General features: G+C 35.7%; 1 protein-coding gene across 1 annotated transcript; it reads left to right on the top strand.

The window, feature by feature from the left end:
* Positions 1 to 1,704: 1,704 nt before the first annotated feature.
* LOC133527763 (leukotriene A-4 hydrolase) lies at positions 1,705 to 22,435 on the top strand. The gene is given in 12 exon segments (XM_061864924.1): positions 1,705 to 1,866; positions 2,761 to 2,831; positions 3,743 to 3,855; positions 6,774 to 6,916; positions 10,203 to 10,314; positions 10,862 to 11,082; positions 12,325 to 12,523; positions 13,433 to 13,654; positions 14,244 to 14,565; positions 20,845 to 21,016; positions 21,445 to 21,663; positions 22,081 to 22,435. Coding segments are annotated over 11 exon segments (1,995 nt in total). The 5' UTR covers positions 1,705 to 1,866; positions 2,761 to 2,785; the 3' UTR covers positions 22,307 to 22,435.
* Positions 22,436 to 22,614: the final 179 nt, after the last annotated feature.

The following is a 22,614-nucleotide window of genomic DNA, read 5'->3' as shown; positions in this document are numbered from 1 at the left end:
TAGATTTAATTAAATAATGAATATTTTTATTTCGTCTTGTTAAAAATGACGCAGTTCAAATCTCTTTCGCATGACAGAGAAACTAGTATCGGCGTTGCCGCAAGACGGAAAGAGATGTAACTATTTCCTCGGTACCGCCACGTATCGGGCCGCTGTGTCCTCGTATTGACCAATTTAAATAGACACCCGCTTGAACCGCGGACGAGTTAATACAGGGGCACATCTTTGATGGTCTTAAACAAACGCGAATAGTTCGGTAACGACAGCAAGTTTGATACGCTGTATTTTTTTAATTTTAAATATGATTTCAAAGTACAAAATATTATTTTAAATATAATTTCAATGTACAAAATATTATTTGCCATTGGATTATAATTGTAATTTTTATGATTCGGTTAAAAAACGTTATTATTTCGATCCGTATTTATGCATTATTGTTCAATTTGATAATATTCACTGTGTGCTAATGACGTACATGATATAATTAAGTATTCTATATAATATATATGTTCCTTCGTCTATTTATCTGGGAAATTAGAAATGAATGTTTTTTGTTGCAATATATGTTTGAGGCAAATTTTGCAACCCAATCAAATTTAACATTTTCAACCGACTTTTAAGTGAACTTAAAAGTGAGAAACAAGAATAATAATTGATGTCACGCATATAACGTTTATGCTGGCTGGCTTCGACCTAAAAAAGGTTAATCTCTGTGCTACTAGTATTAGTTACTTTTAAGTTTATTGTAATGTCGAGTTAAATTTTATCTGCGCTTTATATACTGCTCAAAAGAGGGCCTGCAGGGCCGTCTGCAAATTTCTGGTTTATTGTGTGACTGATTTCGTATTAATCCAAAAAGTGAAACATTTGGCCACTTCATTAAATGTTTGTTAGCCTAATTAACTACAAAATTTTTGTATCACAGTTATTTTAAAGTTAATTTATTACTGTTTAAAATAAGTTTCACGTAATGTCCAAATTGCTGGTGGCCCTTATTTTCTTTTAAGCTCTATACATAGGGTAAGAAAAATACGAACGATCCGTTCGAGGTGTTCATTGGTATTGGTAAAGTTTAAGGATCACTCCTATTTCTGTTATGTATTGAGTACTTTTTTACGTTTTAGATTCCCGCAAGACCCGCGTTATAGAGAAAAGTGGATAAAAATAATACAACGAGACCAAAGAGATGACAAGTGGTTGCCCACACAATTCAGCCGGAAATTATTCATTCAATCAGACGTCTTTGGAAATCTAAACGGCCATTCTTTGGAACATCCGTGTACATGGAACCATAAAGTTCTTTTAATAAAATCAATAATAAAGCACTATAGTGATGTACGCCTGCATCATATGCACAAAAATATAAAAAAAGACGAAAAGGCAAAAGCTTAACAAGTTAATTTTATTTCATGGTGAATAATAAATAATGATTATTCAAACATAACTGGTTTTATTTTTACTTCTCCGTTAAAGTTCTGACGGTACAACATTTTTAAAATGTATTTACATAGAATAATATTACGAGATAATAATTTGAACGTGTGATGAGCTTGCTGACCGTACCTACGCGCGCGTCACACCGCCATGTTGATGACTCACGCCGCTGACGTCACGCGTTCAAAATGTTACTACACTTTTGAGCATTGAGGGCTAATCTAATTATTTACATCGATGGAAACGATACGTAATAATGATGGCTGTCACCGGTAAAGTGTTTACATTTTTTCGCCCTACTTTACGTTTATCCGTATTAACTAAAAATAGTAGAACCTATGGTTTATTATCAACTAATTTAAAATTCAAGTATACATTGAAAACTACTGAGCAAAGTATTATAAGCAGAAAAATAAACCCTTTAAAGAACAGGTAAATTGAAAAAACTACAGCAGTAATTCTAACCTCACTTTTGTACATTTATTTAACTACGTTTAGTTATTGCTTTAACTAAAATGTTGTTTTCGATTAAAAAATCATAAGTTATAGTTTCATACCATATCGAACACACTTATTTTAAAACTAAAAATTATAATACAGTATTCATAAAATTACATACTCATACTTATATTTTAACGCTTTTTTTTATTGTGAATGTCTAACTAGACAAAACGCAACTGCCACAGGTACCAACCAATGGTTGATCTCTCGTGATTCCTTATCATTATCAGCATTATTTGACTACTCATAGTTTACATACAAAATAGTTTTTATTATTAGTGGAGTTACTTTTATTTAATTTGCTTAATCAGTATTTTATATTTACTACACACCGGTAAGTTATAATACATATCTTAGTACTTTTAAAATAAACTTTGTACCGGAATGATTACTGTAACACAATATCGTATAAATAACAAAAAATTTAGGAATTTAATTTCATTATCTTATTATATAAACGGATCTTATTATATGTATTCTAATATATTATAACTGAATGACTGGAATAACCTGTTAGGTTATCTAATATATCATCACACATACACATCTGTAGTTACATCTGTGTCTGCCTCTTCTGAAAGTACACACAGAACCACTTTCGTAATGTGTAGTGATAGTGCCCATAAGATTGTAGTATTGCTTCTACCTACTTGATTGCATTATGTATTGACATTATAGGCAGTTGACAAGTGGGAGCATTCTAGAGTTGACCACTTGATGTATTGCAGTAATAACTGTAACTCGTAAATTCGTCAGTAGCTCTGTGAATACAATGGGCAATATAAGTAAAATACAATTCTTAAAATTAGTTAATTTCTTTTACAGTTTATTCTTAAGCCACACATCAACCATGAGCGCTTTGAGTCCTTTGGATCCTTCTTCATACTCACGGCCTGGTAAGTCTATACTTTATACTATTGATATAATTTATATTATTAATAATTTGTATTTTTATCCAAATTATCATTATTAATCCTGTGAAGTTTTGTCATCGGATCCTCAGTAGTTTCTGCACCCTTGTAATTTTTCTTGGGTACCAGGTAGTTGTTTTTTGGGTCCATCTGTTGTCATTGTATCTTATTACATGCCCTGCCCACTCCCATTTGAGCTTTTTAGGAGTATATATCTCATGTGCCTTTTACATCGAATTCGTTATTAGGGATTTTTCAAGTAAGTTTTTCTTAGTATGCTTCCCATTTTACGCTGATTGATTTTTAATTTCATAGCTAATTTTTTGTTTGCATCCCATGTTTGCGCCTCATGTGTATATATTGGCATTATACATCTGTTGAAGATCTTAACTTTAGATTGTATAGATATTTTATTTCTAAATATGTACTTCATTCGGCAAAATCGTTTCTATGCATTTGTTATCCTTACTAAATACATACTTACATACATAGAAAACATTCCTGACTCGGGAACAAATATCTGTGTTCATCACACAAATAAATATCCTTACCGAGATTCAAACCCAGGACCATCAACTTCATAGGCAGGGTCACTATCAACTAGGCTAGACTGGTTGTCACTCTCAGTCAGTGTCTCTGTCAGCTTATTGTGATAAAATTACTTTTTACAGTAGCACTTTTTTTTGGGAATCATGAAAACTGGTTACATGATGGTATTAAGCACTATCATTAAATAAATGAGCTGTTTTCAAGCAAAAGGTATTAGTACTTAAATGTAGCATTAGTATAGTATTGCATTTCTATTGCAGTAGGATTTATTAAAAACCACTTGGCTGAAAATGGCATACATAAACAAAAGTAAAAAAAAGTTATGTTGAATTACATATATTTTACAGAGATAGCTGTGGTCAAACACACCTCTTTCTCCCTCAATGTGGACTTTGAGAAGAAAGTACTAAGTGGGTCAGCCTTAATCACTGTAGATGTTTTGGATGACACTGGTGAAGTGGTAAGACAGATTTTGTTATTTTTCTTAATATTTTTACATGTGACATACAACACACTTCATCATTGTTAAGTAGGTATGGCATACAATTTAAAGTCCGTTAGATACCAAATTAACTTGCTGTGGAGTGTCATGATTTGAATAAAGAGAGTAATGTCTATGGAATTCATTGCAATATTAATATTTTCTTTTGTAATATGATTATGTATGTATGTATGTATATACTTTATTGTACATAGAAATAAAAACACGAAAAACACAGTTACAGAGTAAATTAAATACAACAAAGGTGAACTTATCCCTGTATGGGATCTCTTCCAGTTAACCTTTGAGGAAATGAGTAAAACAGAAGTAATGGTGAATGAATGACAAACACAAACAAAAGTGTACAATCACTGAAATTAATGAAATGCACGTTTTGAATACCTACACATTGATACAAATATACATAGATAGAAAAATAACCATAAAATAATGCATACATATATATATATATATATATTTAAATAAAAATAAATAAATATTCAATATATAATATATATAGTAATATATTCAATAATAATATATTCGAACCAGAAAAGTAAAGGAAATTAAAAAAGTAGAAGTACTCAATGGAACTAGGAAGTCGTAACCAAAGTATTGGAAAGTCACAATTTTTTAAGCTTCTCCTCGAGTGATGCTACAGATTGGGATTGCCTCACGGACACCGGAATCTCGTTCCATAACTTAACGGCATGGACAGTAAAGGATTTCTTGTATGTGCGCGTCGTGTTGGAAGGAATTGTTAGTGAAAGATTGGTGCTTGATTGAAGGCGATGACCACTACCAGTAGCTAAATAACTAAACCTTTCGGAAAGGTAAGGTGGCGAAGCAGGATTGAATAGAACATTGAAAAGCAATGATAGGACATGCACAACTCGTCGACGACGAATCGGAAGCCAGCCAAGCTGAGATCGAAACTGGGATACATGATCAAACTTACGTAGACCGAAAATGTATCGAATACAAATATTTTGCAATCGCTCGAGTTTGTCCAGTAACTCCTCACTAAGGTCTCACTAAGGATTATATTAGTACAGAAAATATTAGGTTAGTATTAGGTTGTCTAGAAGAGATTACTTAGTCTTTATGAATTATGTGTGTGTGTTTCTTCTGTAAATTGATTTTGAGGTTGTCCAATAAAGAGGATTTGTTATCCTCATCTGGCATAATATTATTAGCCAGAAATACACTATGCATAACATGAATGGCAGAAAAACTTTTATTTAAATGATACTTTCGCATAAATAAATACTTGACATTATAGTCATTTCGCATTATATTCATTTGGCAGAATTTTTTAAGTGGGTTAGGTTAGGGTTTTCTGCCAAAAAATATTATGCAAAAAGAAATTCTGCAAAGTAACAGTTTTTCACATAATATTTATGTGAAAAACAGTGTGCCAAATGATATTTCTACCAAGTAAAATTATGCAATACAAAATTGTAATAAACAACTTTCTGCAACACAGTAGTAAACCATTGCATTTTATTGCAGTAATGTTAATCACTTACATTATTTTTCATTGTTTATGTGACGGTCATTATTACAAGGTTGGCAGAAATTATGGTCATATGTACCACTTCCAAGTTAAAATTATAAGGCAAATTCCACCAGTAAATAAATTTATCGAAAAGCTAAGTGCCATTGTTATCTAATCCAATAACATCTTTAGATCTGTCATCCTATTGACATTATCATTTGAGAGATAATACTGTGCTAATCATGTCAACTTTCACATCTACTTCTCTATGTCTGTTTGTATATCAACATTTCAACACAAAACATTTTTTAGACGAGTACAGGAAAGACCTGGAACTGATTATATTGTTACAATTTTTTAACCTCAAATTTCAGATATTCATTATTTACCACTTTAAAACCAAAACCTTCTTCTTCTTTGTTAGGGGCTATGTAAGGCTCTACAGCCTAAATATCATTGCGACCATTCCTGATCTATTGTGATCGCCACCTACTACAACTCTCGATGCAAACCTGCAACATCAAACAGCTGCAGGATCTTCTTGATCTCGAGAGACCTTAACTCCTCCGGACGTAATATGTGTCTGCCCAGGATTGAGTCACGAGTGCGCATTAGGCAAGGGCACTCTGCGCGGATGTGCAAAAGCGTCTCCTCTGCCTCCATGCAATCTGCCCCGTCCCATGTCACGTTTCCCCATAGTGAGCATGTGCTTATTTAGGCCGCAGTGCCCAGTAAGCACCCTTACCAAATTGCGCAGTTGTCAACCTTAATACAAGTTAAAAAAAAAACTTTTTTTTTACTTGCAGCATTTTAGTGTTGGTATTTGGCGAAATCACATGTTATGTCTGGATGAATCACTCAGTAAAGTACAATAAATTTCATATCTGGGATTGATTCTCCATACAAATTCGACTACCCTTTCTAATACATATCCTCGTAAGGCCCAAGGTCCTACCAATAGGACTTATTCAGTTCGATGAAATTTAAATCATATTCAATTGGAACAGAGTTGCATTTGGTTTGTTTAATTCAATTTTCAAACAAAATAAAATCAATTGTATTCCCTGCACTATAGGTTCAAATTCTAGTGGCAAATTTAGGATTTTTCATTTCTATGGCTGGGCCTTAGGAGGATATAAGGTCAATGTAGATAAAACCGGCACTTACAATTTTTGGTTGGTAAGACTGTCATCGAGCAAGAACTCTCGAATTTGTGTACACACTTCACTGACTTCACTTAGAGACAGCCAGAAAGGAAGAGCTTCACACTTTCTAATCTACCAATCTTCATAAGTAGAGTATGTGTACAAATGCAAGAGTTAGGAGCGATGAAAGAGCTTTTAAACGATCTTACCTGATAGACGGTCTTCGCCACATTGACCTTAAATATTGTTTTCAGATTCTTGACACAAGCAATCTTACCATCCACTCAATTGAATTAGAAGATGGCACCCCCTTGAAGTACACACTTGGGGATGATTTACCCAACTTTGGCTCCAAGTTGACTATAAAGCTGCCTAAAACAGAAATAGCGGGAGAGACGTAAGTAGTTCTAATGCTTTTCAAATGAACACAGCATGGGACTGAATTACCCAAACAACTTGTATATTTTTGATGTTAGGTGTAAGCAGTGTTGGCCGAATGTTAATTAGAATTGACCATTAACCATTAAAAATTGAACCGTAAACTATAACCGTCCGGTACGGTTTACGGTTCAATTTGTAATGGTTTTTGGTCAATTCTAATTAACGTTCGGCCAACACTGGGTGTAAGTAACTAATGTTATTCAACATAGGTTACATTTTGCCAGTCTTATTTACAAATTTTAGGGATTCTTATTTATGTAGTAATTTTAGGGAACGGGATCAATTTTAGATCAATATGTGTGACGTTTTCAACTAAAAGGCACCACATTGTTGGTTGGCGATAAGGTTGATTTCAAATTGAAGCTTTATGGAAATATCGCCTTATTGACAACCGACCATAAGTAAGTACCCTTTTGGTTGAAAATAGCACATTTTTTGTAGACAGCATCTTAGGTGATTACGATTAACAACTGAACTGACACTAAGTGAAATATAAGGTTCAATCGATAATGATGAGTTGCCTGGAGTTTTTGTACAATAGATTATTAGGGTGCGTCCCATGAGATATAACTACATAATATATAATTTCATTTTAATAACGTTCACAAGATATAATGAACGTTTGCTATAATAACAAAATCTATATTTTTATTAGGAATAACGGTCAATTAACATAATACTCATTTTGTATAATGATATCATGTATAACACTCAAATACTCTAAACTCAGTTCATATACAATCATAGTATATACTATCTTTTAGTATAATTATTGTAAAATATAATAGCGTATGATATACTAAATAGGTTATAACTGCTACCCCTATACAAAACAAGCTGTTGCCAGAAAAGTAGGTTAGGTTAGGCTAGAATTGCGACTTCTACAGAAAACCAACTGCTGGCAGGAAAGTGGGTTAGGTTAGGTTAGAACTGCGACCCCTGCAGAAAACCAACTGCTGCCAGAAAAGTAGGTTAGGTTAGGTTAGAACTGCCACCTCTACAGAAAAAAACTGCTACCAGAAAAGTAGGTTAGGTTAGGTAAGAACCGCGACCTCTACAGAAAACCAACTGCTGGCAGGAAAGTGGGTTAGGTTAGGTTAGAACTGCGACCCCTACAGAAAACCAACTGCTGTCAGAAAAGTAGGTTAGGTTAGAACTGCGACCTCTACAGAAAACAAACTGCTACCAGAAAAGTAGGTTAGGTTAGAATCGCGACCTCTACAGAAAACAAACTGCTGCCTGAAAAGTAGGTTAGGTTAAAACACTCACGAACACTCTTTTTGTAGTTATTATTCTATATGAGCATTATGCATTTTGGTGTTAGATGCATTGAGTAATATACATTATAAATCTTAGATATTATGGACGTTATACATAATGATCGTTATATATAATGATATTATACTTAAATAACGTTATACTTAACAAAAATAGATATTTTGATGTTATATCAAACGTTCGTTATACAACTTGAACGGTATACAAATCAAGTTTATACCATGTGAGCGTATACAACATGAATATTATCGTATATGTTCTTATATCTTGTATTACTTACCCAGATTATTAAACCTCCTTGAAATTGGTTACTTTTCAAGCTATCATAATTATTAATTAAAAAATAATAATGTATATACTAAAGTAAGTTTAGGGAGCGCGCTCCGCTCTATCTTTATCTATTGTCCAACCCTGCCGCTCTTAATCTAATTTTTAGTGTCACTACATTTCCTAGGCGTGCCACAACATCTATGGCAGGATGTACATCCTTGTCGTTCCACGACACGTTTTACAAAATAAAAAGCACGCAGTGTCCGACCCCACCGTCTCTAACAAGTTGCTCGGTCGAGTCGTCCGCGTCCTGCTGTTCATGTGAAGTGTGTCGGAAGTATGGCCCGGAACAGCCGCCCGACATTAAGAGTAGGTTAGCAATGAATGTTTGTAGTATTAGTAGGTGTAGGTAGCTTATTTATTGATTTCAGTGCAACTACGTTGCCCAGTGCACCCTATTGTAGTTATTGTAATTGTCGTCTTGTTGCTCATGTCATATCTGTCGGAAGCAGTGTCGGCCGAAATGTTAATGCAATTGACCATTAATCATTACAAATTGAACCGTAAACTGTAACCGTCCGTTACGGCTTACGGTTCAATTTGTAATGGTTAATTTAATGGTCAGTTTTAATTAACGTTCGGCCAACACTTTTCGGAAGTATACGTTTAGCCAGTAGGATATGTAATATATAGTTGGTCAAACCAATTTGTCAGTAAATAAGAACAAAAAAAACTATACTCATCCTTTTCTTTTGGATGCTAGTACTAGTGTAAGACAAAGATAGTGTGACTCCCTCTGTCTATGTTTGAAATGAGATAGCCCTTTGACAAACTATAGGTAAGTAGGTAGTGTATTTCTATTTATGTCTCTGTAACCATGTTGGTCAGAGCACAGTCTAAGAACGGGGTTCTTGTTCTGCTATTTGGGTCAAGTCTGTCGTAAATATGGGCTGAAAACACCAAACAAAATATAATAATTTTTTATTCATTTTCATTGCATATCACAGTAGAGTGTAAATATTTAATATTGTCATTGTTCGTACTATATATAACCTTCGCCACATTCATCATGATAAGAATTTAATGATTTATCGGTATTTGTTTGCTCTGTATCGTATCCCATTGTTTTTTGCAACTTAAATGTATAGCAAATATTGTTGTAGCTGTAAAAAATGATTAAGTACCTACTTAATTAAAAGAGAGTAATAGACGTAATAGTGTAAATGTGATGTTTCTAATAGATAACGATACCTGTACTCCATCGGCAAGAGAATAACTCTTAAGTTCATGATGATGACATATATTTCTCTCGTATCTGAAGAGGCGGGTCCACACAGAGCACACGCGCGAGGCAATTTCCTCACGCACAAACCGGCCAGTGTAGACGTGCCTCGGCCGAGGCAGCGCGCGCGTTGTCCTCGCCTGAGCGCTCCGCCTCGGCCGAGGCACGTCTACACTGGCCGGTTTGTGCGTGAGGAAATTGTCTCGCGCGTATATGCTCGCTTTGTGTGGACTCGCCTAATATTGAAAGTGGATGTTTTGAAAGTACTTTAAGAAAGTATGGGAAGATCACCGTCTCATGCAAGATTCGATCTTTCGCTGCTCTACCGTACCAACTAAACTACAAAATATTACCCCCATGTGGCGAATCACCACAATCTCTTTCATTGTTTACACTAATAATGTTGTTGCAGGTTAAAAATTAAAATAGACTATGCATCTTCGCAAACCGCGTCCGCCCTGCAGTGGCTTGAACCGAGCCAGACCTCGGGTAAGAAGCACCCATACCTCTTCAGTCAATGTCAGGTGAGACCAATTATTTTATGTTTTTCTATGATTATTTCAAATAGACTAGACCGTCCGACGACGACGACCGGACCGAACGTCCAAAAGGGGTTGAAAATGTCTAAGGTATAATATACTAGACGCTTTTGAAAAAGGAGTTATCGATTGTAATTCTACCACCGAGGTAAATAGCTCTGTACGGCTCGGTACATTTGTACATGTTGTATCTCTGGTTATCAAAAGATTACATGTTTTAATTTTAAATTCAAAATAGTTATACTGCATAACAGTATTGGGTATACAAAATCAATGCAAAACTACGAACAAATTTAAAAGAAAACAAAAATAGGTAAACAATAATGTTACCATAGACATCGGCTGTATCTAGGCAACTTTCCACACTAAGATACAACAAAAAACATTCACTGTAGAAAGACGTACATCCATCTTCTCGTAGAACCTCAACAATTGATGAAAACATTTCGTCAAACTGCGTCATATCACACGATTTTTTCTTTAACTTTATAACAATTGTAACCATTCGAATTTTTTTTTTTACTGTTTATAGCCCATCCACGCACGCTCCATCATCCCCTGCCAAGACACGCCAGCCGTGAAGTTCACATACGACGCGGAAGTGACAGCACCTGAAGAGTTCACTGTTCTCATGAGCGCTCTCCGCGGGGAGAGCCGCGGAGCTAAAGCAACCTTCCGGCAACCTGTGCCTATTCCGGCGTATCTGCTGGCTATTGCTGTGGGCGTGTTGGAGTCTAGAGAACTCGGGCCTAGGTAAATATATTGCAAGATTACTTACAATAAGGTGACAGCTAGCTCTTGAAGAGTTCACTGTTCTCATGAGCGCTCTCCGCGGGGAGAGCCGCGGTGCTAAAGCAACCTTCCGGCAACCTGTTCCTATTCCGGCGTATCTGCTGGCTATTGCTGTGGGCGTGTTGGAGTCTAGAGAACTCGGGCCTAGGTAAATATATTGCAAGATTACTTACAATAAGGTGACAGCTCTTGAAGAGTTCACTGTTCTCATGAGCGCTCTCCGCGGGGAGAGCCGCGGTGCTAAAGCAACCTTCCGGCAACCTGTGCCTATTCCGGCGTATCTGCTGGCTATTGCTGTGGGCGTGTTGGAGTCTAGAGAACTCGGGCCTAGGTAAATATATTGCAAGATTACTTACAATAAGGTGACAGCTCTTGAAGAGTTCACTGTTCTCATGAGCGCTCTCCGCGGGGAGAGCCGCGGAGCTAAAGCAACCTTCCGGCAACCTGTGCCTATTCCGGCGTATCTGCTGGCTATTGCTGTGGGCGTGTTGGAGTCTAGAGAACTCGGGCCTAGGTAAATATATTGCAAGGTTAATTACAATAAGGTGACAGCTCTTGAAGAGTTCACTGTTCTCATGAGCGCTCTCCGCGGGGAGAGCCGCGGTGCCAAAGCTACCTTCTGGCAACCTGTGCCTATTCCGGCGTATCTGCTCTATATCTCGGGCCGAGGTATAAATTACATATGATGAGCTGAGAGCTTCTGAAAAGTTTATTATTCTCTAGTTCTGGTCCAGAGAACTTGCGCCAAGGTAAGGAAACTAATAATTTAAAAGTTAACTGGAAGAGACCCCTTAAAGTTCGCCTTTGTACTATAAGTAGCGTAGTGTGTAGTGTAGTAGTGTAGTGTAGTGTAGTAGTGTGTAGTAGTAGTAGTGTTGTTTGTGTATAAGTTTTTTATTTCCTGTTTTGTTTTCATTTCTGTACAATAAAGAGTTTTACTACTACTACTACTAATTCTATAGTGTCTCGTACTAGGTGTTCATTAATGCTCTTTAAGAAATGAAAAAAATGGTGACACTGATCACTATCATTCTTGTGTTTATATCACTTTTTCTAGAAAATAGTCTATATTTGGCTGTCTATTTATGTTGTAAGAGAACTCATATCATAGAGCTTTTATGTAAGATTAACGATATTGACGTGGTATTAAATAAGATGTTCTTTAATTTTGACATAATTAATATGTAACCTTCACATTCACAGGTCCCGAGTATGGTCAGAGAAGGAGGAAATCGAAAAGAGCGCTTGGGAATTCGCCGAGACGGAAAAATACCTACAAGCTGCCGAGCGCTTATGCGGCCCGTACGTGTGGACGCAATACGACTTGCTCGTGCTCCCGCCTTCTTTCCCGTACGGGGGGATGGAGAACCCCTGCTTGACGTTCGTCACACCTACTTTACTGGTGATAAACATTTATAATACAAAAACATGGAAATCGTACCAAACAAGAGGTGTTGCCTTACATCAAATGAGGTAGTTCTGTTTTTTATGTATGTTATTAGTGATGAAATAGTAATGAAAAATCCAAGTTTTCGACCTCGAAAGCCCTTCGGATCATTGTGTGTATAATATACAGTACAGTGAGGGAACTTGTTATAACTCGCATCTCTTGTATATCTTTGATGGACTACGCTTGTCCTCTGAATCCACGGCACTTCTTTTGCACCCAGCGTATGTGGTAGCGTTTCTTCGCCAACCTGATCAGGCAGGTCGTAATCGTCATCTGATGGTGGATCACCAATGAATGGTTTTTCAGTGTCGGCACACATCTCGGGTCTGGTATATTCTCGCAGGATTGACCATTGCTGTAGTTGCAAACAGCTGAGCATTGGAGTCCGGCTTCCCTGCAACCACGATACAACCTTTTTTGCAGTTACAATTAGTTCAAAATTTTGCAAACTTTTGAGAAGCCGTAGAAACTATTTGGCTAACTTAGACTATTAAGATTATATTGTCAATTAATTGCAAATTTCATCTTCTTGAAAGTGTGTATTGGGACTTTTGCCGTAACTCCGGGTCTCGGTGGATTGTTTTAAAAAAAAAAATTATTACTTTTTAATAAAATTTAATGGATTTTCATGTACTTTACAATGATCCCAAGGGCTTTGGAGGTCGAAAACTTGGATTTAATATTACCATTTCATCACTACCAACATATTAAAAAAACAGAACTACCTCATTTGATGTTAGGTAAAATGTACCAATTCCATACCTTTATTCATAGATTAAGAAACAACTGGTTATGCGGGCTATACGTGTGGACGATCTGCTGGTGGCTGTGACTTTTTATTACTAATATCCTTTTTTTCAGGCTGGTGACAGAAGCTTAGCAGACGTATTAGTCCACGAGATCATGCACAGTTGGACAGGAAACCTGGTCACAAACAGGAACTTCGAGCATTTCTGGCTCAACGAGGGCTTTACCGTGTTCCTGGAGAGGAAGGTCGGCGCCTCGCTCATCGATGACAGCGCGGAGGCCAAGAGGAGCAGGGACTTCCATAGCTTGCTGGGGCTCCAGGAATTGACTGAGGCGGTGAGTGCTGTCAAACTGTCGTGGTGGACTCTTTGTCGCAGTTTTTTGGAGATCCTGTCTGTTGAGTCTAGCATGAGAGTACTTTAAACAGAGTTAAGCAGCTGACTGACGAACGGACAGATGATGAAACTGAAAGGGTTTGTAGTTTACTAAGGAACCTTAACGAGGTATGAACACGTTTTTAAAGGGTCGGCAATGCCCATGTGTCATCCCTGGAGTTGTACGCGTTCATAGGCTACCATGAATGCATACCACACCATAGAGGCTAGGCACAACACGTCGTGTACAGACATAAAACTGCCAGCCTTTTAAAATTATATCGGTCGGCGGCTGAACGTAAAATCAGGCAGATCATGAAGTTCCTAAGCATATCGTGAATCATGGTCTCGTTCCTACGCGGTGCTACAGTTTGAACAGTTTGCTCTTCGGGCATCTGAAGCAACCTAACAAACGTATCCTACCTATCTATTGGTTTAATTTGACTACCGTCAAAATATCTCCATTGGTAATTACTACAACAATAATTATTAAATGAATTGAAATTCACCCTAATTACTAGAGCAGTTGAATCTTGAACCCCTTTTTGCAGGTGAACACCATCGGTGCCACCAACCCCCTAACCCAGTTACAAGTGAACCTCCGAGGAGTCCACCCGGACGACGCATTCTCCCGCGTCCCTTACGAAAAGGGCTCCCTCTTCCTCCGTTACCTCGAGGACTTAGTCGGTGGCCCTGGTAAGCTGTTCTAACACTGTCTAACATTTCAGGTCAGTGACCTTGGCCAAACCAATCCACTGACACGGCTGGTGGTGGACCTAAAAGGAGTTCATCCTGATGATGCGTTCTCGACGATCCCTTATGAGAAGGGGTCGCTGTTTTTGAGATATCTAGAGGATCTAGTTGGCGGGCCGGGTAAGGGTGGTTCGAATTTCCATTTTGCATTGTGGAGTGCTATGTTTTTTAACCTTTTGAATGCCAAGAACACCTAAAGTCGTCATTACTAGTCGTGCCCACAGCGCCAAGGACAAAGTACTTAACATTCACACTTCCAAGTAAGGTTAACATGAACTCACTTGCGCCCGTGACCTTGGCGTGTAAGTGACGTTTTTGTTAATGATGTAAAGGGTTCAAAGGGTTAAGTAAATCACCAATTCTTCATTATGAGCATCAAATACTTGACGTCCATAGCTTACATTCATGGGCACTTACATATTAACATATTGCTATTTTCATTACTATTTCTCGTCCAAGCAAAACTTACGCTTGCCACATCATTGTCGAATAGTAGTGTAGTAAATCTAGCAAGTTGTTGTATGGAGACCCATGCAATAATTTCTCAGTCCATGAAATTTTGCTTGGTTATTGTATAGTATGAGCCGAAACTAACATATAAATATCCAAAAAAAAAAAACCTAAGTTAGGTATTTATACGTAAAAATATAAATCTGTTTATATGTTTAACCGAGTAATTCCTCTGTCCAAAATTATTTTACCAAATAAGTTATTTGTATCAGTATGTAATACTAGAAAAAAATCTAAAAATTTTGTCAAACATGAGATTTTTTTTAATGATAATTCCTTTTTTGACGCTCATTTTCATCGGAAAATTGCTCTGTAATTTTTTTCTTCTTATATGATCTTAGAATATAATTTGGCGTAGTGGGTAAGAATATCCAAAAAAAATACATACCCAAATGTATGTATTTTACAACTATTAAAAACTGAGAGTGGAAAATTTCTCAGCCTGTATTCTTTTAAATATATACTAAATATATACGTATACACTTAAATTCAAAATATCCAAAAGAAATATCATCCAGAACACCGAAATTTTTGAAGCGAAGATAAATCCATCCCGCGGTTACGCAATAATGTACAGTCTTCCTTTAGCAGTTAAGTGCAGATTAGTGTCCTTGTGCTACTAGTACGACCCGACCGCGTGACCCGCAGTCCACACTTAAGAAGGGAGTTGTCGTTGTCACTGATGTGTGAGTCTTTACACTACATTTAGTGTTTTTTGCGTTTTCTTTGTACCGAATAATATATACTTACGCAGTTTTATATAACATTGATTAGAATAATATCACGCTAAAGACGTTAATAACAACCGACGTCAAAAACAACTAGGTTCTAGAATTTTTGCCACGTAATAAAGATTACCTACTTATTGTATGCTTATCGTTAATAAATTGCGATATCTTAAAACTTAACCATCGAGATCTTTAAAACTACTGAACCAGTTTTGATGAAACTTGTACTATAAGCTGAAAGATACTTTATCATCATTATCGTCAGCCTGTTGCAGTCCACTGCTGGACATAGGCCTCCCCCAGATGCGCCACAAAGCACGTTTTCCCGTTTTCTGCATCCAGTCCCTGCCAGCTACCTTCTTTAGACGCCCACATAGACTGACTGAGTTTAAAGGTCCCTTTTTTCAGTTTTTCTTAAATAACTCGTAAACGGTGGCCCATAGCAAAAAATGTTCTGTAACGTAAATAATATATATAAAATTGCCGAATCGAAAGATTCAGTGCACTTTTTCGCTAGGATCAACATTTAAGAAATATTAAAGCGGGAAAGTTAATTAAAATCAATTTTATGGTCCATTTTACTATATTTTCGTGAATAACCCGTAAATAGCAAAAACCTTGTTAAACTTAAATAGTTTATTTACACATTTTTTTTACAAAAAAGATTCAGTAAACTTTTTGAGAGTATCAATATTTAAAAAGATATTAAAGGGGGAAAGTCAATTAAAATCAATTCTAAGGTTCCTTTTCTTTCGTTTTTCGTAAATAATTTGTAAAGTATGATCCATAGCAAAAAATCTCTCATACATAAATATTAACCATAATTTTTACTACAAGAAAGATATATGAAACTTTTCGCTAGGATCAACATTTAAAAAGATACTAAAGCGGGAATATTAATACTAATCAACTTTAAAGTCACTTCTTAATTTTTCGTAAATAACTCTTAAACGGCAGCTCATAACAAAACAGGTTCTTATACATAAATAATTAACATAATATTTCCTACAAAAAACATACAGACCACTTTTCTCCAGGATCAATATTTAAAACAATATTAAAGGGGGAAAGTAAATCACAAACAATTTACAAGTCCCTAATTTTTTTGTTTTTCGTAATTAACTCGTAAACAGTGGCCCAATGCAAAAAGATCTTTATACATTAATAATAGAAATGTAATTTTGTACAACAAAAGTTCCGTAATTTTTTTCGCTAGGATCAATATTTAATGAGATATTAAAATTCATTATAATCAGTTTCCAGGTCCTTTTTAGGGTTCTGTACCCAAAGGCTAAAACGGGACCCTATTAATAATACTCCGCTGTCCGTCCGTCCGTCTGTCACCAGGCTGTATCTCATGAACTGTGATATACAGGTGAAATTTTCAAAGATGATGTATTTCTATTGCCGCTATAACAACAAATACTAAAAAAGTACGGAACCCTCGGTGGGCGAGTCTGACTCGCACTTGTTGGGTTTTTTTTAGTCAGAGGGGCAAAGCTACTTACAATGAATCCTCAGATCTCTTTTTTAGTTTTTCGTAAATAATTTGTAAAGTATTATGACCTATAGCAAAAAAAAAATATATATATATATATAAACAATTATAATAAAATTTTCTACAAAAGACATGCGGAACATTTTTCCCTAAGATCAATATTTATTAAAGTTTTAAAGCGAGAAACACAAATAATGTGCAGAATTGATTAAAATTAACTTTCGCAGTTTAATATCTCAATAATATTGATCCTAAAGAAAAAGAATAGAAATCTTTTTTCTAGAAAATTTTATGTTAAGTATTTATGTTTGAACGTGTTTTGCTACGGGCTACCGTTTACGAGTTACTTACGAAAACTAAAAAGGGTTTTTAAAATTGATTATTATTAACATTCCCGCTTTAGTATCTTTTTAAATATTCATCCTAGCGAAAAGTGTGCTACATATTTCTTATAGAAAAATTTATGTTACTTATTTATGTATGAGACATTATTTGCTATGGGTAATACTTTAGAAATTATTTACGAAAACTAAAGAAAAGGAACCTTAGAATTGGTTTTATTAACTTTCCCTCTTTAATATCTTTTTAAATAATGATCCTTTCACAAAGGGTACTGAATCTTTTTTGTAGAAAGTTTTATGTAGATCATTTACATTTTACAGCGTTTTTTGCTAATTGCCACCGTTTACGAAAATATAGAAAAATGGACAATAAAATTGATTTTATTTAACTTTCCCGCCTAATCTTTAAATAACAAAGTGGACTGAATTTTTCTTGTTCGAAATTTTATTTAGATGATTTGCGTGAAAGAACATTTTTTGATATGAGCCACCGTTTACGAGTTATTTAAGATAAACTAAAAAAGGGCCATTTAGAGCTAGCAGCCGCGTCGATGCAATTGTCTCACGTGCGCTCCGAGCGATATCATTGTCGCTGGTTACGTTTAGAATTATAGTTTGGCATGCTATGACAGAAATATTTATATTTATATGTATTTCTGTTGCCGCTATAACAACAAATACTAAAAAGTACGGAACCCTCAGTGGGCGAGTCCGACTCGCACTTGTCCGATTTTTTAGTCAAAGAGGAGCAAAGTTACTTACAATGAATCCTCAGGTCTCTTTTTTTAGTTTTTCGTAAATAATTTGTAAAGTATGACCTATAGCAAAAAATATAAATGTGTATATAAACAATTATAATAATTTTTTTACAAAAGACATGCGGAACACTTTTCCCTAAGATCAATATTTATTAAGCTTTTAAAGCGAGAAACACAAATAATGTGCAGAATTGATTAAAATTAACTTTCGCCGTTTAATATCTCAATAATATTGATCCTAAAGAAAAAGTGTAATAAATCTTTTTTCCAGAAAATTTTATATTAAGTATTTATGTTTAACATTCTTATTGCACTGGAGCACCGTTTAATAGTTATTTACGAACAACTAAAAAAAGTACCTATGAATTGATTTACCCCCTATAATATCTTCTTAAATATTGATCCTAGAGAAAAGTGATCGAATTATTTTTTGTAGGAAATATTATGTGCATTCTTTATGTATAAGAACGTGTTTTTCTACGGGCTACCGTTTACGAGTTACTTATGAAAACTAAAAAGGGTTTTTAAAATTGATTATTATTAACATTCCCGCTTTAATATCTTTTTAAATATTCATCCTAGCGAAAAGTGTGCTAGATATTTCTTATAGAAAATTTTATGTTACTTATTTATGTATAAGACATTTTTTTTTGCTATGGGTCATACTTTACAAATTATTTACGAAAATAATGAAAATGAACCTTAGAATTGGTTTTATTAACTTTCCCTCTTTAATATCTTTTTAAATATTGATCCTTTCACAAAGGGTACTGAATCTTTTTTGTAGAAGTTTTGTGTAGATTATTTACATTTTACAGCGTTTTTTGCTAATTGCCACCGTTTACGAAAATATAGAAAAATGGACCAGGAAATTGATTTTAATTAATTTTCCCGCTTTAATATCTTTTTAAATATTGATCCTAGTAAAAAGTGTACTGAATTTTTCTTGTAGGAAATGTTACATAGATGATTTGCGTGATAGATCATTTTTTGATATGGGCCACCGTTCACGAGTTATTTAAGATAAACTAAAAAAGGGACATTTAAACCCTCCCTCCCCCGTACACAATAGCGCCACCCCCCTCTATCAGTACTTTCAGTATGTTATGTAAGGTACCTTTATCTACAACTATGCCAAAATTCGCTTATACACGAATTATTTCCCCGTTTTTTCCTTCGTTTGATGGCCTAATACGTACGACTCGAATTGAATAAATTGAATTTAAGAATATAAATATTTAAATTAGACACATCGCATAACCTACCTACTTCATTTGTAGGTACGGTAGAGACTATACTTACGGTAGGTACTACACAGACAGGCAGGCATACGGCAGGTCAAAAAAGAAACAAGTAGAATAGTACATTACGATACAAGTGCGTAAAATAGGCGAATCGAAACGAGTGGCGATACATTAAAAGACGACCGAAGGGAGTGTTTTAAATCGACACGAGTTGCGAATTACCTATTCGCACATGTATCGTACAGCGTTTTACAGTACATATGGCCCTTTCCATTTTCGACATAGTTACGTAATGTGCTAATTATCGCACTAGTGCGGTAAAGTAGTGTCATATGTACTGTAAATATTTTTAACAACAGTAACCTATGCACCTAGGCGATACGCGAATGAATAGAGAAGTAGCAAGCTGCCACCGCCGGGCAGGCGCGGCGCGCGCGCTTGCGGCGGCCGGTACCGCTCCCGCACCCCGCTTGTACACCCCGCTCCCTACACACTGCTCCCGATATGTTAAGTTTTTAATACGCTCGTTATTTTTTTGGATGTTTTTATAGTTGGATGGAAATAAAACTGTGATCTTAATTCAATAAATAAAATGGATAGAGAAATTTTTCACAGCGAGTAAAAAGGCAATTTCTGAAAATAGTATATTTACATGGATTTTTTTTTAGATTTTCATTTTGTAGCTATAAAACGGCAATAAAATGGCATTCCAGTGAAAAAATTAGACGGAGTAATTTTCCGGTCCAAGACACGTCCAAAAATTATATTTTATTAATATTGGTATTTCTACTGGGATATTTTTTTGGATATTTCATATATTGTTGTAATACGTTACATGAATATGTCTGGTGAAGAAAGTTTGAACGGAGCATTTTTCCGTAAAAAGATATTAACGATTTAATACTTTAGGTATTTACTTAAATCCTATTATTATTATTCTTTGGAAATTAAGACAATACTTTTTATTTATTGATACTTTATCATACTGTAAAGTTTTTTCTGGCAGAGGAATTACTGCGGGGTCCACTACCTTTATTTCCTACACTATAGACACTATTTTATATTTACTGAGTTGGTCTAATAGTGAAAATTGTTCAATATTACCTGACGCAGTATAGTTAATCATTGAAAAAACTCTACAATCTTAACTTAAAAGCATGTTCAATTAACAGCTTACGCCATATCATGTATAGCCGTTCTTGGCGCTATCATACTCTCTACGCTGGCTACATCTCATAACAAAATTTTGCCTCCTGGTCCTTGCTCTTAAAGTGGTTAATAATCCAGTCCTTAGTAACATAATCCTTTCTCCCTTTCCAGAGGTTTTCGACGACTTCCTGCGCTCGTACCTGAACCACTTCGCGCGGAAGTCCCTGGACACGGACCAGTTCAAGGCCTACCTGCTCAAGTACTTCAGCGACAATAAGAAATTGAACGGTGTCGACTGGAATGCGTGGCTGAACACCAGCGGCATGCCTCCGGTTATTCCTGAGTGAGTTTGTTATTATTTTGGCCATTGGTAAAATCGTCACGTGACAACCAAGTCGCAAATTACTACCACAATTTCAGAGACATAGTGAACCATACTAGTATCAAAATAAGGTTGATTTTTATTCAACTTATATGTGCCGCTGGTACAGATGGACTGCAACCCGACTGCAATTTGTTTGGAAACTGCACGCCCACTGCAACGTCATCTGTATCGGCCCTCAATGAGAAGAGCAAACATTTGCTCAAAACAAAATGTTTACATAGAAAACTAAGTGAAAACACGACTAAGTATTCCGTTGTTTTGTCCAGTAAATGGCATTAAGGGATAACAATACTCACATCTGATATTTTGTGAGACACTCGATACTGTCATTGTAGACTAAAATCATTTCATTAAGGGCATAATACTAATTCCATTCTTTATTCCAGCTATGACACTTCAATGACCAAAGCGATCACAACACTATTGGGACAAATCAACGACAACCACGAGTTCAAATTCGACGACGTCAAAGTGTTCACGCCTCACCAAATAATTCACCTGCTGCAAGAACTGATCGAACGCCCGCCGCTGTCCGTGGATAGCCTGCGCAGTATGGGACAGGCGTATAAACTGGATACGGGTAAAAACGCTGAAATTAAGTACAGGTGAGCCCCAAGTTATACTATCATATGGTTATACATTTTTATAGCTTCGTAAGTCCCCGTGTACTTGTACAAGTACAAATTCAATTCGAGTTTTGAAGTCGAGTTTTAAATTCAACATAAAATGTCCTGAGTGTTACGATTACGACGATAGGCACCACCTATGTTGTCAGTTTTTGTAATCAATTCTTAGTATTATCAGATTTACTGGGCCTACATATTATCATTTACATTTTCTAAATATTATGAATATCAACATTTTGTAGTGGTTTAGCTTTAATTGATAATAAATGCACAATGCGTTTGGGCTCTTCAGCACATTATTGTGAGTAAGAAATTTTTAAATAGGTAGGAATAAACACGCAACACACAACGCCAGCATAATTTGTAATTGTAACCATGTAATCTTTTTCTTTTTAGATGGCTGAGATTGTGTATCAGAAGTAAAGACCTAGACAAACTATCGGAGGCATTAGATTTCGTCAACAAACAAGGCCGTATGAAGTACGTGCGACCGATATACAGGGACCTCTACGCCTGGGAAGAAGTCAGACAGCAAGCCATAAATAATTTCCTAGAATACGAAAAATATATGATGCATGTGTGTGCGTACACAGTCCGGAAAGACTTGCATCTCAATAATTAATTAGCCCCTACTTTGAAATAAATTATTAGATAAATACAGTTTTGTATTTTTTTATTCATGTAAGCTGATTATTTTTTTTACATTTTTGTTAAGTTGCATGTGAATAAAATAATGTTCTATTAAAATTCATTTGTTTGTTTTGGATGTCGAAACAAAAACCAAATAACTATACGAGTCGCTCGCAGCTCGCTTTCAACCCTTAAATGCCAAGGATGCTAATAGTAGTTGCCAGTAACTTTGGTCAGTGTCCCAAACCGTGTACCGAACATGGAGATACCGAATATAAAAATTTCGTCATCCGACTCTAT

Source organism: Cydia pomonella, chromosome 18 (assembly GCF_033807575.1).
Source record: "Cydia pomonella isolate Wapato2018A chromosome 18, ilCydPomo1, whole genome shotgun sequence".
Classification (NCBI taxonomy): Eukaryota; Metazoa; Arthropoda; class Insecta; order Lepidoptera; family Tortricidae; genus Cydia; species Cydia pomonella.
This window is presented reverse-complemented; position numbering and strand designations above follow the sequence as displayed.